Source organism: Dama dama, chromosome 3 (genome assembly GCF_033118175.1).
Source record: "Dama dama isolate Ldn47 chromosome 3, ASM3311817v1, whole genome shotgun sequence".
NCBI lineage: Eukaryota > Metazoa > Chordata > Mammalia > Artiodactyla > Cervidae > Dama > Dama dama.
Window position 1 is genome coordinate 46,631,765 of NC_083683.1, and position 15,410 is coordinate 46,647,174.

General features: G+C 36.6%; 1 protein-coding gene across 5 annotated transcripts in view; it reads right to left on the reverse strand.

The window, feature by feature from the left end:
* The window catches only part of SPATS2 (spermatogenesis associated serine rich 2), a 168,901-nt gene that overhangs the window by 26,413 nt on the left and 127,078 nt on the right, over nt 1–15,410 (reverse strand). For all 5 annotated transcript variants that reach the window (XM_061128460.1, XM_061128451.1, XM_061128477.1 and 2 more), the window contains 3 exons: nt 8,736–8,844; nt 7,610–7,659; nt 258–519 (listed from right to left, as the gene is read on the reverse strand). In XM_061128460.1, coding sequence (XP_060984443.1) covers nt 258–519; nt 7,610–7,659; nt 8,736–8,844 — 421 coding nt within the window. The remainder of the gene's footprint in view (nt 1–257; nt 520–7,609; nt 7,660–8,735; nt 8,845–15,410) is intronic.

A 15,410-nucleotide genomic window follows, 5' to 3' on the forward strand; every position in this document is an offset into this window, starting at 1 on the left:
TGTAATCTCTAAGTATTATAGAACTATTAAATTAGAAGATTTCCACAAGGCTGATTTAGACTAAAATTAAAATATGAAACAATGGAATAAGAATTATATTTTTCTAGGCCTTTGATAATTACCAAATGTGACTCTTTCACATAAGTAACAAAATTAAAAAACTAACTAGATTTAATTTATTGATTGCTTTCTCAACCAAGAAGCCCCTGTATTTTTCAGTAGAATGGAACTTTCCAAGGACCTGTTAATATACTCACCTGTTCTATCTAGCATTTCTGATGTGGCAGACTCAGGATCCTCCAGTTCTCTGGCTTCTATTGAAAGTGTCTCCATACCTTCACTGAGTGAGTCCACAGACTCGGTATCATTGATGGCACCGTTGACATGATAACCATTAATACCACCTTTCTCTGAGGAGGGCGCAGATTGTTCCTCTTGAACGGAAACCGATTTATTGGAATCTGGGATACTGTTACTTGGTTCTGCTGCAGGTTTTGGCTTGCTTTTCTTCTTTTTGTTCTAATGGTTATTAAAGATTTGAAAAAAAGAAAAGAAAAAGAAGACCCCGACAATCCAGAGAGGTGGCGCCAGCTACCCATAGGCAACCAATGTTACCAATTTCTCATTTGCTCTTCCAGAAACTGAATACGTTTTTGTATATGTTGAACCACTGACTAAAATAACTATGTAAAATACTTAAGATAAACTCAAACACATAAAAATAAAACAGCAAAGCATAACAAAACCCCCTATAAGAAAAATCAAAAGATAAATTACAAAATGTGAAAAAAAGTGCAATATATACAAAGAAATAGAGAAAGCTCTTAAACAAACAAAATAATAATCCAATAGAAAAACTGGTGTAGCTATAAACATATGGAATGAAGTGAAACTTCAGTTTAATAAAGATAAATTAAATCTGCACTGCAGAGGATTTTGCATGAGAAATCTGTCTCCTCACCTAGAAAACAATTACACTGGCAGAATCTGTCTAACTATTTTGGAACTCTGTAGTCTACTGAAGGCTTATAATTTCCAGGAGAAGACTTGGATGATAAATTGCAGTTAATTTCAGTCAATTTCAGTTCTGAGCACAGTAGCAGATACTCACCCCCCACCTCCAGTTAGGGAACAGGCAGCCGTGCACCTGTTCTTGGAGCAGCTGGCACATAGCTTGCTGGAGTCAGGGTAGGCAAAAAGGACCCTGTCCTCCAAATATCTGGGAGCTGTGTCGTGGTCACTGACTGCTGCCTTTCACAGCAAAGGTATAGACAGAGGCAGGCAGCCACTGATGCTGCACCTCCTCCCACTATTCCAAGCCCCTCCCCCTCTGGTTGAAGTTTAATTCCTTTAGGGGAATTAAAGTGGTGGGACCCTTCCTCCCCACTTCATTTTTCTTTATTCCCTTTCAGGAGACAGACATCGAAGACTAGGACATTCAAAAACAACTTTATATATAGAAAAAAATTGAAAGTAATCATGCATGCCCAGGGAAAAGCATAGACAAGATCTGAGAAGACCTTAAGTTTACACCTTAGGCTGACCCTTGGTACAAAGACAGCTTACAACAATTTTAAAATATAGCAATAACAAAAAACAGCAAACCTGGAGAAAGAGGGAGAATCTGGTTTCCAGAGTTATCAAATTATTAGATTCAAATGTCTAGCTTTCAACAAAAAATCACAAAGAACACAAAAAAATAAGAAAGTATGGCCAATACAAAGGAAAAGAATAAATCAATAGAAACTTTCCCTGAGAAAGACTTGTTGGGAGATATATTAAAGCCTTTACTTTTTTATCCAAAGATTAATTTTAATTATGTAAACATGGATTCTTAATATGTTCCTAACTAGCAGTTTCCATAAGAAGGATTTTTTTACTCAAATGCCTAGTGCATTTTTGGGCTCCCCTGGTGTTTCAGTGGTAAAGAATTCACCTCCCAACATAGGAGACATGATCTCTGGTCTGGGAAGATCCCACATGCTATGGAGCAACTAAGCCTGTGCACCCCAACTACTGAGCCTGTGCTCTAGAGCCTGGGAGCCGCCAACTACTGAGCCCACATGCTGCAACTGCTGAAGCCCATGTGCCTAGAGCCTGTGTTTCACAACAAGAGAAGTCACTGCAATGAGAAGCCTGCACAATGCAACTAGTCCCTGCTAGCTGCAGAGTACAAAAGAGCACAAAGGAGAGTAGTCCCTGCTTTCTGCAACCAGAGAAAAGCCCATGCAGCAATGAAGATTCAGTACAACCAAAACCCACCCCTCAAAAATGAAAACAACAAAAAAAGCTGCCTTAAAGATGTTCAAAGAACTAAAGGAAAATGTGGGGAATGTCAAGCAAACAAAGTATGAACAAAATGGGAATATTAATTAAGAGATAGAAAAATAAATTAGATCTAAAAAAGAAATCAAAAATGAAATTCTGGAGCTGAAAAGTACAGTAACTTAAATTTTTTTTAAAAAAATCACTGAAGGGATTCAAAGGGAGATCTGAGAAGTCAGAAGAAAGAACCAGTGGGTTTTAAGATAGCACAACTGAAATTATTGAGTTTGAGGAAGAGAAAAAAAAAGATTGAAGAAAAGTGAAGAGCCTAAGGGACCTGTGGGGCTCCATCAAGCAAACCAACATATGCATTGTATAAACTGGAGAAGGAGAGGAGAGAAAGGGAAGAAAGAACGTATGAAGAAATAATGGCTGAAAACTTTCCAAATTTGATGAAAGACATGACTATAAACATCCAAGAAGCTTAACAACCTCTAAAAGAAGATGAATGTAAAGTAATTAGCCTCCAACTAATAAAAATAAATGAAAAAAAATTAAAAAAATAGTTTTTAAGAAGACAAAAAAATAAATAAATAAATAAAAGAAGATGAAACACGTTGTAACCAAACTTCCCAAAGATAAAGAAAGAATCCAGAAAGCAGCAAGAGAGAAGTTACTTATCACACACAAGAGATCATCAGTGAGATTAGCAAATTTCTCATCAGAAACATAGGAGGCCAGAAGGCAGTAGGCAGATATATTCAAAGTGCTAAAAGGAAAAAAAACAAACAAACCCACCAACCAAGAATCCTCTATGTAGCAAAACTGTCTTTCAAAACTGAGGGATAAATTAAGACATTCCCAGATAAACAAAGACGAGGGAGTTCATGACTACCAGACCTGCCCCGCCAGAAATGTTCAAGGGAGGCCTGTAAGGTGAAGTGAAACAACACTAGATGGTCCTCTGAAGGCACACAAAGAAATAAAGAACTTGGCAGAGGTAAAATAAATGCACAACTACAAAAGCTAGTATTATTATAACAATGGTTTGTTACTGTTCTTCTTGTTTTCTACATGACTTAGAAGACCAACAAAACCAAAAGCTAGTTCTTCATAAAAACAAAGTTGACAAACCTTTAGCTAGATGGACTAAGAAAAAAGTGAGAAGACTCAAAGTATTAAAATAAGAAATGAAAGTGGGTACATTACTATTGATTATAAGAGAATATTATGAACAATCATACACCAACAAATTGTATTCCTAGATGAAATTGTTCAAATTCCTAGAAACACAAAACCTACCAATACTGTCATGAAGAAATAGAAAATCTAACTAGTTAGGAGACTGAAACACAAATCAAAAATCTCCTGAAAAAGAAAAGCCTTGGCTTCACTAGTGAATTCTACCAAACATATACTCCTGCCAAACTTTAAAAAAAAAAAAAAAAAAAAAGCTGCTGAAGAGAAGGGAACAATATCTAACTCACTCTATGAGGTCAGCATTACCCTGATACTTAGACAAAGACACTAGATGAAAACTACAAAGCAATATCCCTTATGAACACTGATGCAAAACTTCTCAACAAAACAGTACCAAACCAAATTCAGCAACATATTAAAATAATTATATACCATGACCAAATAGGATTTATTCCCTGAATGCAAGAATGGTTCAACTTAAGAAAACTGATCAATGTAGCACACCATATTAACAGAAAGAAGGGGAAAAAAGCCACATGATCATCTTAATTGATGCAGAAAAAACATGTGACAAAATTCAAATATCCTTTCATGATAAAAACACTAAAAAAAAAACTAGGACTAGAAGGAAACTACTTCAACATAGTAAAAGACATATATGAAAAACCCACATGGAACAATGGTCAAGGAGGAGAGCTTTTCCTCAAAGATCAGGAACAAGGCAAGGGTGCCCACTTTTGCCATTTCTATTCAACACAGTACTGAAAGTTGTAGCCAGTGCAACTAAGAAAGAAAAGAAATAAAAGGCATCCAAGCAGGAAATGAAAAAGTAAAATATGTTTGCAAAAGATATGATCTTATATATAGAAAACTTTAAAGATTACACATACACACACACACAGAGAACAATTCAGCAAAGCAGCAAGATACAGTCAACACACAAAAATCAGTTGTACTTCCATACATGAACAATCTGAAAAGTAAATTATAAAATAATTCAATTTATAATAGCATAACTAAATAGAAACACATTATATATTTATGAATTAGAAGATTTAATATTAAAATGTCAATACTACCCAAAGTGATCTACAAATCAATGCAATCCATATCAAAATCCCAATGATATTTTTTGCAGAAACAGAAAAACCCATCTTAAAATTCATATGCACTCTCAAGGAACCAAAACAATCTTTAAAAAGAAGACTAGAGATTATCATACTAAATTAAATAAGTCAGACAGAGAAGGACAAATATCATATGATATCACTTATATGTGTAATCTAAAAAAAAAGGACACAAATGAATTTACTTACAAAAGAAAAACAGACTCACAGACATAGAAAACAAGCTTACGGTCACCAAAAGGGAACGGGGCTAGTATGGGAGGGCTAGTATGTTTGGGACTGAAATATACACATTATTATATATGAAAAGATAACCAACAAAGACCTACTGTTGGGGACTATAACAGTATCTTCTAATAACCTACAATGGGCTTCCCTTGTGGCTCAGCTGGTACAATGGAAAAGAATCTAAAAAAATTTATGTATATGTATGTGTGTGTGTGTATAACTGAATCACTCTACCCCCTGAAATTAACACAACATTGTAAATCAACATTTCAAGAAAAAATTTTAAGAAAAAGAGGAACAAAACAGGGAGACTCATACAACCTGATTTCAAAACTTACTACAAAGCTGCACTAATCAAAACAATGTAGTACTAGGGTAAAGACAGATATATAAGGGACTTGTCTGGTGGCCCGTGGTTAAGATTCTGCTTCCACTATGGAGGGCAGGGGTTTGATCCCTGGTCAGGGAACTAAGATCCGCAAGCCATGCAGAGTGACAAAAATACTTATAAAAAACAAACACAGAGACAATGAAATAGAATAAACAGCCCAGAAGTGAACTCTAACATATATGGCTAAATGATTTTTGCCAAAACTACTCAATGGGGAAAGGACAGTCTTTTCAACAAATAATGCTAGAAAAACTGGAATCCCCACTTATAAAAGAATAAAGTTGGACTTTAACCTGAAACATAACACAAAAATTATCTCAAAATGGATGAAACCTAAATGTAAGACCTAAATCAACAAAACTTGTAAGAAAATGATGTAGGACAAAAGCTTCACGATATTGGATTTGGTAAGGATTTCTTAGAGATGACACCAGAGGCACAGTTAACAAAGAAAAACGATTGTGAGAAACTATTTGCAATCATATATCTGGTAAGGGATTTTTCCTCTCCACAATTCTCATTTCTCCTTTTCTTAATTACTTTCTCCCATGTGAGCTGGCTAAGTTTTCATGTCACTGTCCTATGCATATGATACCTATCCCCAGTAACCGTTCATGATCATATCCTATTGAACTAATCCCAACAGTTAACTGGATGTGATTTGGGTATTTGGAATTGCCAAACTGAAACCATTTTTCTTTCTCCAAATTTTAAGAAATTTATGTATCTCCAACCATACTTCCCCAGCTTTGTGCACATATTACATTACTAATAACCTATTATCCTTGGCCAATAAAATAATAAATCAGAATACGCACAGTTACTTAGGTTTGGTGAAAGCAATGGGAAGAAGTTAAGCAAATATTCAAAGCTACAGGTATGGACAGCTTCAGGGGAATCTGCGGTAGTAGCAAGTTCTTAGAAAAAGTTCTCAAGGGTCATTGGAGCCAAGCCTGTTTTCTTTTTTTCCCCAAGTCTGGTTTAATCAAGACTTAGCAGAATTCCTAATGAAGTCATTTAGAGTCATCAAGAAAGCATTCCAGAACTCCAGCACTAACCTAATATAGACCCCAAAGAGATTTCATAGAGATACTTGATTCAAATTCACACTTTAAGCACTTCCTAAAGGAACTAGATTTAGAGTAAAGAGCTATGGGAAGCATGTTAAGGTTAGCTAGTGTCCTTTTTGGGAAAGCATTTTTGGTTTCAAGTGGATAAGGAGAACTGATATGCTATACACTGTATTAAACACTTGAGGAGACATTACTTTGCCAACAAAGATCCATCTAGTCAAAGCTATGGTTTTTTTCAGTAGTCATGTATGGATGTGAGAGTTGGACTATAAGAAAGCTGGGCCCCAACGAATTGATGTTTTTGAACTGTGGTGTTGGAGAAGACTCTTGAGAGTCCTTTGGACTGCAAGGAGATCCAACCAGTCAATCCTAAAGGAAATCAGTCCTGAATATTCATTGGAAGGACTGATGCTGAAGCCGAAACTCCAATACTTTGGCCACCTGATGTGAAGAACTGACTCATTTGAAAAGACCCTGATGCTGGGAAAGATTGAAGGCGGGAGGAGAAGGGGACAACAGAGGATGAGGCAGTGGGATGGCATCATTGACTCGATGGACATGAGTCTGAGTAAGCTCCGGGAGTTGGTGATGGACAGGGAAGCCTAGCGTGCTGCAGCCCATGGGATTGCAAAGAGTTGGACACGACTGAGCAACTGAAATGAACTGAACTGAAAAACTTGCAGTTGTCAATATTATTTTCCTATTTTAGAGACGAGCAAACTAAGGCTCACTAGGGTTAAACAATATTCCCAGGAAATAAAACCGGTAAGTAGTAGAATAGGATATAAATCCAGTTTTGACTGATTCCACAGTCCAAGTGCCTTCTATTATCTTCTAATATCTCCCTGAACTAGACCATTAGACCCCTCTGCATAGCTAAGAGTAGCAAAGCTTCTCTTTAGGCTTTAGGCTAAAGCTGATTAATATCAGAGATTACAACACAAGTGGTCTGACTTAAAAATTTGAACTATTTTAACTGACGTATGATATGAATGATGTTGAAAAACCACTGGAATGGATCACTTTCTCTAGAGGAGCTCTGCTGCTCCTCTAGAGAAACAAGACATGCTCTCTTGTTTCACCCCTGCCTAATATTAATACACTCTCTGCAACTGCGATGGCAGAGTAATTCTGCTTTCTGCCTGAAATACATGGAGGAGACTGTGGTACTCTATGTACATAGCAGTGTTACAATGTCCTGGAAGAAAACTTTTCTTAGCCAGGTAAAATGAAGATGCATATGTAAATCTTTCAATATTTCTGCAGAGCTTAATTTTTTTAGAATACAAATAGGGATACCACACTTAAATTTAATTCATTTTTACCTTTTTCTTGCCTGTTACTGTCCATTCTTTGAGTACTTCACTGGCACTACCTGTAAGAGAAACCAATCACAGATTTTTTTCTCCCATCACAGGCATGCTCAAGAAGTAGTTAGTGTCCCTGAATTTTGTAACTGCTGGGAAGTCTCCCTCTCCCAATAGGAAAAGTGATGGTTCAGGTATCTAAGTTAATGTAATGAGACAATCATATCATGCTTACCTTTTAGAATACCTGCCCATTTAGATCCCCCTTCTCCATTTAATTTCTTCAGTAAGTTCTTCCAGGAAGAGACTAATGTAGCCTGACCATTTTGAAGCTTCTTTTTATGTATGTAGCTTTGACCAAATACAAAGACGACTGGTTTCAGCCCAAGTATGGTGTCCCCTCTCCTCCAGAAGATTACACACCACCTGGTTACATTGTTTCAGAGAGAACCCTCTACTACCCTAGACCCAAATACTAACATTATAAAAAAAAATGATGATAAAGAAAAAACTTACAGTATTTGGACCTGTTTATTCTACACTGGCAAATTCAGAAAAGTAGAAAGAGGGAGATCTATTTTGACATCACTGTCACTGTTCAATGAAAGAGACAACTTCAGACAGTTTTTCCCAAACAAGTTGTGTGGAAGAATTTTGTAAAATGCTCCTCAACTCTATAAAATCAGAAGGTTTGACTAAGCATACCATTTTTTGTATGGTAAATAAGGAAACTCAAATCCATATATTTAAATCACTTGTCAGAGCCTAAAAAAGACTATTGAGTCCCTAAATCTGCCATCTGTAGCTGAGCCACTGGACCACTGCTTTGTCATTGCTTCTTAAATTCTTATTCAACCCAACTCCAATCAAGTTCCTTATACCACTGGCTATCTAATTTCTTCTTAACTGTCTGAATAAAATGAAGGAGTCTTCTCTGCTTGTCTCTTATTCCAGGTATCATACAGCTTATGAATGAATTACTTCTAGGACTGAAAAAAGGAGCTTTAAAAGATATCTTTAAAAATCACACAGGGCCTGCTATATCATCTGTAAAATACCACACTGCCGAATAAATGCTACAGAAATTTGAAGCAACTTCTATTTGAACAAATATGAGCTTATAAAAATATTGAGCTAGGGTTACCTTCCATAAATGCTTGTACTGTTTTGTCCACACAATTATCAAAGTGCTGCAAAACCAGGATAATTTCATTGTTACTCTTATTGGGAACTATTGCACGCACTGCATTTATCTGAAAAAGAAGATAAGGTCATTTAATTCTAATATCAGGAGATCAGTTGGAAGCTGAGGCCTATTACAGGGAATAACAGTAAGGGTACCATTTCATCTTTAACAAGATGTATCACATCACTTTAGTATCAGCGAGAGTACACACAACCATCTCACTAGGATGATTAATAAATGAATGATGCCAACACATAAAAAATTAACTTTAAAACTTAGAAAAAGGAGAACATTTCCAGAAACAGAAGATTTGTGCCAGATCTTATCTCAGAGTGGTTTAATTCAGGTATCAGGTATTAATTTAGCATCAACATTTCCTCATTTTTAGCATACTATATAGAGAAAGGAGGAAAGTTGAACAAACCACCAGAATAAACCACCAATAATAATTTAGATTTTTGTATAGCATTTTTCAAACATTTATTTCATATCATTTAATTATATAATAATGCTATAAATATCATTTAAATTATTATAAACTACTTCAGGTATATAAAATATAATGAACACTCACTATGATGGCCAGTTTAATAAAATAAAATATATGCAATTGAAAAGGCTGTGAAGCTTCTCATAAATCCCATTTCCCTCCTCTCCACAGAGATTTCTACCTTGAATTTGGTGTTATTTTAATATTTGTTTTTGTACTTTTATGATGTATGTCTGTATCCAAGGGTAAGACATATTATTGTTTGCATTACATATCAATATCATACATATCTATGTTTAATTTGCTTTCTCATGTAATATTGTTTTTTAGATTTTTCATGTTGGTAAAAACATCTCATTATTATTAGTAATTTATTTTAATTGCTAAATAGCATTTCCATTGTGTGAATATAGCCAATTTAATCACTTTTCTGTCAACAGACATTTACATTCTTTCTAGTGTTTGGCTACTATGAAAAATGCCACAGTAAACATTCCTACACTTATGCTTATTTACTGAATGCTTACAACAATGCTTAGCAAATTGTTTAAAAAAAAGGAAAACAAGTCTTCAGTGAACAGTGAGAGGATGTGTCTATTGTATATATAATCACTAGTAGAATTTCTCAACAGTTCAGTTCAGTTTAATCATTCAGTCGTGTCCAACTCTTTGTGACCCAATGGACTGTAGCACACCAGGCCTCCCTGTCCATCACCAACTCCCAGAGTTTACTCAGACTCAAGACTCCAACCATCTCATCCTCTAGTCATTTCCTTCTCCTCCCGCCTTCAAACTTTCCCAGTATCAGGGTCTTTTCAAATGAGTCAGTTCTTCACATCAGGTGGCCAAAGTATTGGAGTTTCAGCTTCAGCATCAGTCCTTCCAATGAATATTCAGGACTGATTTCCTTTAGGAGTGACTGGTTGGATCTCCTTGCTATCCAAGAGACTCTCAAGTGTCTTATCCAACACCACAGTTCAAAAGCATCAAATCCCTGGCGCTCAGCTTTCTTTATAGTCCAACTCTCACATCCATACATGACTACTGAAAAAACCATAGCTTTGACTAGATGGACCTTTGTTGGCAGAGTAATGTCTCTGGCTTTTTAATATGCTGTCTAGGCTGGTCATAGCTTGTCTTCAAAGGAGCAAGCATCTTTTAATTTCATGGCTGCAATACCATCTGCAGTGATTTTGGAGCCCCCCAAAATAAAGTCTGTCACTGTTTCCACTGTTTCCCCATCTATTCGTCATGAAGTGATGGGATCGGATGCCATGATCTTAGTTTTCTTAATGTTGAGTTAAAGCCAACTTTTTCACTCTCCTCTTTAACTTTCTTTTCTTTTTTTAAAAAGTCTTTATTGAATTTATTACAATATTGCTTTTTTGTTGTTTATTTTTTGGTCGCAAGGTATGTGGAATCTTAGCTCCCTGACCAGGGATTGAACTTGTGTCCCTTGCAATGGAAGGTGAATTCTTAACTACTGGACCACCAGGGAAGTCCTCCTCTTTCACTTTCATCAAGAGGCTCTTTAGTTCCTCTTTGCCTTCTGCCATAAGGGTGGTGTCATCTGTGTATCTGAGGTTATTGATATTTCTCCCGGCAATCTTGATTCCAGTTTGTGCTTCATGCAGCCCAGTATTTCTCATGATGAACTATGCATATAAGTTAAATAAGCAGGGTGACAATATATAGCCTTGATGTACTCCTTTCCCAATCTGGAACCAGTCAGTTGTTCCATGTTCAGTTCTAACTGTTGCTTCCTGACCTGCATACAGATTTCTCAAGAGGCAGCTCAGGTGGCCTGCTTTCCATCTCTTTCAGAATTTTCCACAGTTTGTTGTGATCCACACAGTCAAAGGCTTTGGCATAGTCAATAAAACAGATGTTTTTCTGGAACTCTCTTGCTTTTTGGATGATCCAACAGATGTTGGCAATTTGACCTCTAGTTCCTCTGCCTTTTCTAAATCCAGCTTGAACATCTGGGAGTTCATGGTTCACGCACTGTTGAAGCCTGGCTTGGAGAATTTTGAGCATTACTTTGCTAGCATGTGAGATGAGTGCAACTGTGTGGTAGTTTGAGCATTCTTTGGCATTGCCTTTCTTTGGGATTGGAATGAAAACTGACCTTTTCCAGTCCTGTGGCCACTGCACTGCTGAGTTTTCCAAATTTACTGGCATATTGAGTGCAGCACTTTCACAGCATCATCTTTTAAGATTTGAAATAGCTCAACTGGAATTCCGTCACCTCCACTAGCTTCGTTTGTACTGATGCTTCCTAAGGACTTCACATTTCAGGATGTCTGGTTCTAGGTAAGAGATCACACCATCATGATTATCTGGGTCATGAAGATCTTTTGTGTACAGTTCTTCAGTGTATTCTTGCCACCTCTTCTTAATATGTTCTGCTTCTGTTAGGTCCATACCACTTCTGTCCTTTATCGAGCCCATCTTTGCAAGAAATGTTCCCTTGGTATCTCTAATTTTCTTGAAGAGATCTCTAGTCTTTCCATTCTATTGTTTGCCTCTATTTCTTTACACTGATCACTGAGGAAGATTTTCTTATCTCTCCTTGCTATTCTTTGGAACTCTGCATTCAGATGGGAATATCTTTCCTTTTCTCCTTTGCCTTTCACTTCTCATCTTTTCACAGCTATTTGTAAGGCCTCCTCAGATAGCCATTTTGCCTTTTTGCATTTCTTTTTCTTGGGGATGGTCCTGACCACTGCCTCCTGTACAATGTCATGAACCTCCGTCCATAGTTCATCAGGCACTCTGTCTATCAGATCTAATCCCTTGAATCTATTTCTCACTTCCACTGTATAATCATAAGGGATTTGATTTAGGTCATACCTGAATGGTCTACTGGTTTCCCCTACTTTCTTCAATTTAAGTCTGAATTTGGTAATAAGGAGTTCATGATCTGAGCCACAGTCAGCTCCCAGTCTTGTTTTTGCTGACTATATAGAGCTTCTCCATCTTTGACTGCAAAGAATATAATCAATCTGATTTTGGTGTTGACCATTTGGTGATGTCCATGTGTAGAGTCTTCTCTTGTGTTGTTGGAAGAGGCTGTTTGCTATGACCAGTGCGTTCTCTTGGCAAAACTCTGAACAGTAGTGTACCTAAAAATTCATTAGAAATGCCAAATTTCCCTTCAAAATGAATATGCCAACTTTGTCAGTTATTCCTAAGGTATTTTGTATCTTTTGAGGTTAAAAATATATACTTTACAATTAACTGCATATTCTCTTTTCATTTTTATATGTCAATTTTATATCCAACTATTTTGATGACTTCATTATTCCTAATAATTTGTTGCTTTCTTGGTTATTCTATGTAGGCAATTCTATTATCTATAGTAACAGCAGTTTCCCCCCCCCCCCCCTTCCTTTTCATTCTTTATAATCTTCATTTCTTGTCTTACTGGGCAATGTGAAATTGGTTATTTCTTCAAGAAGACTCCCCCCCCTTTTTTTTTTGTTAGGCAGTGGTAGTTAGAAACTAAGATCTAAGAGCTAGGTGTGTTTATTGCTATTAGGTTGGTGTAAAAGTAATTGTGGTCTTGCATTGCTGAGCTTTGCCATTTGATATTGGCATACATTCTCAAATAAATGTGATTATGTTATACATCATTTTAATGCACATTTCTCACTTTTTTTGCTAATGACTTGTTATTTGCTGTTTATTTTATATATATTTATATGTTATATATATAAATATATATAATATTTATACATTATTTATATTATTTTATATAATATATATTTTAGACTAGGGAAATGATGTTAGACAAAAAGCAAATTCAAGCAATTTTCTTATTTGAGTTCAAAATGGGTCGTAAAGCAGTGGAGACAATTTGAACATCATCAATGCACTAGCCCAGAAACTGCTAACAAATGTACAGTGCAGTGGTGCTTCAAGAAGTTTTGTAAAGGAGAGGAGAGCCTTGAAGATGAGGAGCACAGTGGCTGGCAATTGCAAATTGACAATGACCAAATGAAAGGATCATCAAAGCTGATTCTCTTTCAACTACACGAAAAGTTGCTGAAGAACTCAACATTGACCATTCTATGGTCAATCTGCATTAGAAGCAAATTGGAAAGGTGAAGAAGTTCAATTAAGTGGGTACCTCATGAACTGATAGCAAATCAAATAAACCACTGATTTGAAGTGTCATCCTTTTTTATCGTGTAACAACAAACAATTTCTCGAATGGATTGTGATGTGCAACAGAAAGTGGATTTTATACAACTACCAGCATTGATCAGCTCAGTGGCTGGATGGAGAAGAAACTCCAAAACACTTCTCAAAACCAAAGAAAAGTGAAAGGGTTAGTCGCTCAGTTGTGCCCATCTCTTTGCGACCCCATGGACTGTAGACTGCCAGGCTCCTCTGTCCATGGGATTCTCCAGGCAAGAACATTGGAGTGGGTTGCCATTTCTTCCTCCAGGGGATCTTCCCAACCCCGGGATCGAACCCGCATCTCTTAGGTTTTCGCTTGCATTGGCAGGTGGGGTCTTTATCACTAGCGTCACCTGGGAAGCCCCGAGAAGGTCCAAAGCACTTCCCAAAGCCAAACTTGCACCAAAAAAAGGTCATGGTCACTGTTTGGTGGTCTGCCGCACATCTAATTCACTACAGCTTTCTGAATCTGGCGAAATCATTACATGTGAGAAGTATGGTCAGCAAATCGATGAGATGCACTGAAAACTGCAACGCCTGCAACCAGCATTGGTCAACATAAAGGTCCCAATTCTTCTCCATGACAACGCCTGACTGCACCTCGCACAACCAACATTTGCTTCAAAAGTTAAAAAATTGGGCTATGGAGTTTTACCTCATCTGCCAAACAACTACCACTTTTTCAAGCATCTTGACAACTTTTGCAGGGAAAATGCTTCCATAACCAGCAAGAGGCAGAGAATGCTTTCCAAGAGTTCATTGGCTCCTGAAGCATGGATTTTTACACTATAAAAATAAACAAGCTTACTTCTTGTTGGCAAAAATGTATTGATTGAAATGGTTTCTATTTTGATTAAAGATGCATTTGAGCCTAGTTACAATGATTTAAAATTCACAGTCTGAAACCACAATTACATTTGCACCAACCTAATACTAGGATGTGATTATTTCTAGGTCCTTTCAGTGAACAGAACTAGGAAATTTTGCTTTTTACAACATAAATTTATACTGTAAATGTAATATTAAAAGGCGCTTCTTTTTTTTTGGCCACACCGTGCAGCATGCAGGACTGAACCTATGCCTTCTGTAGTGGAAGCACAGAGTCCTAACCAGTGGACTTAGAGACTTTTTATAAAGAGACTTTTTATAAAGTGGTTTTTAAACATGTATTTCTCTTCTCTAAACTGAAAATTTTTAGCTCTTAAAAACATTAACATATTTCTTGATTTGCTTTATTCTATAATATTATAAAATAATTACAGAATATAATATTACTACTAATGAAGAAAGTTGAGTTTATTTTTACTTCTTAAATATATTCCTCTGAACATTTACAGTAAGAATATTAATACTGTGTTCAAAGTCAGTGGGAAGATTTGTTTTAGTTTACCTTTCCCTGAAGATGAAACATTTTCAAGATCTCAACCTTATATAAGATCTCAGTTCCAATTTCTAACCCAGAACAAGCTTTGAGCGAAATCTGGGGCCTTGGGTGGTAAAAACCCATTTATTACTGAGACTGGCAAAACACATCAGAGTTACTCAGCTCCGGCTCACCACTCAGCTTTTCAGTTTCTTCTCTATTTTTGGCCCCTAGGGATACCCCTTCTTGGGTTTAGCTATGCTTTTTTTCTTATTTTGCCAGGCCATGTAGCCTGCAGGATTCTTAGTTCCCAGACCCAGGAGTAAATCTGGGTCTGAGCCCTCGGCTCAGCCCTCGGCAATGAAAATGGAATCCTAACCACTGGACCACCGGGGAATTCCTCGGCTATGCATTTAAAATGATGTATATCATTTTCAATATGTATTTGTAACCATTTTACATATTGCTCGAAAAGGAAGCCCTTTTACAGATGAAGAGGAGTAAAGAATCTTGTTCAAGTTATTAGCAGAACCTGTATTAGGACCTAAGTCTTTTTTAGTACACTTGCTTTCATGTCATTCTATACTTTTTTTTT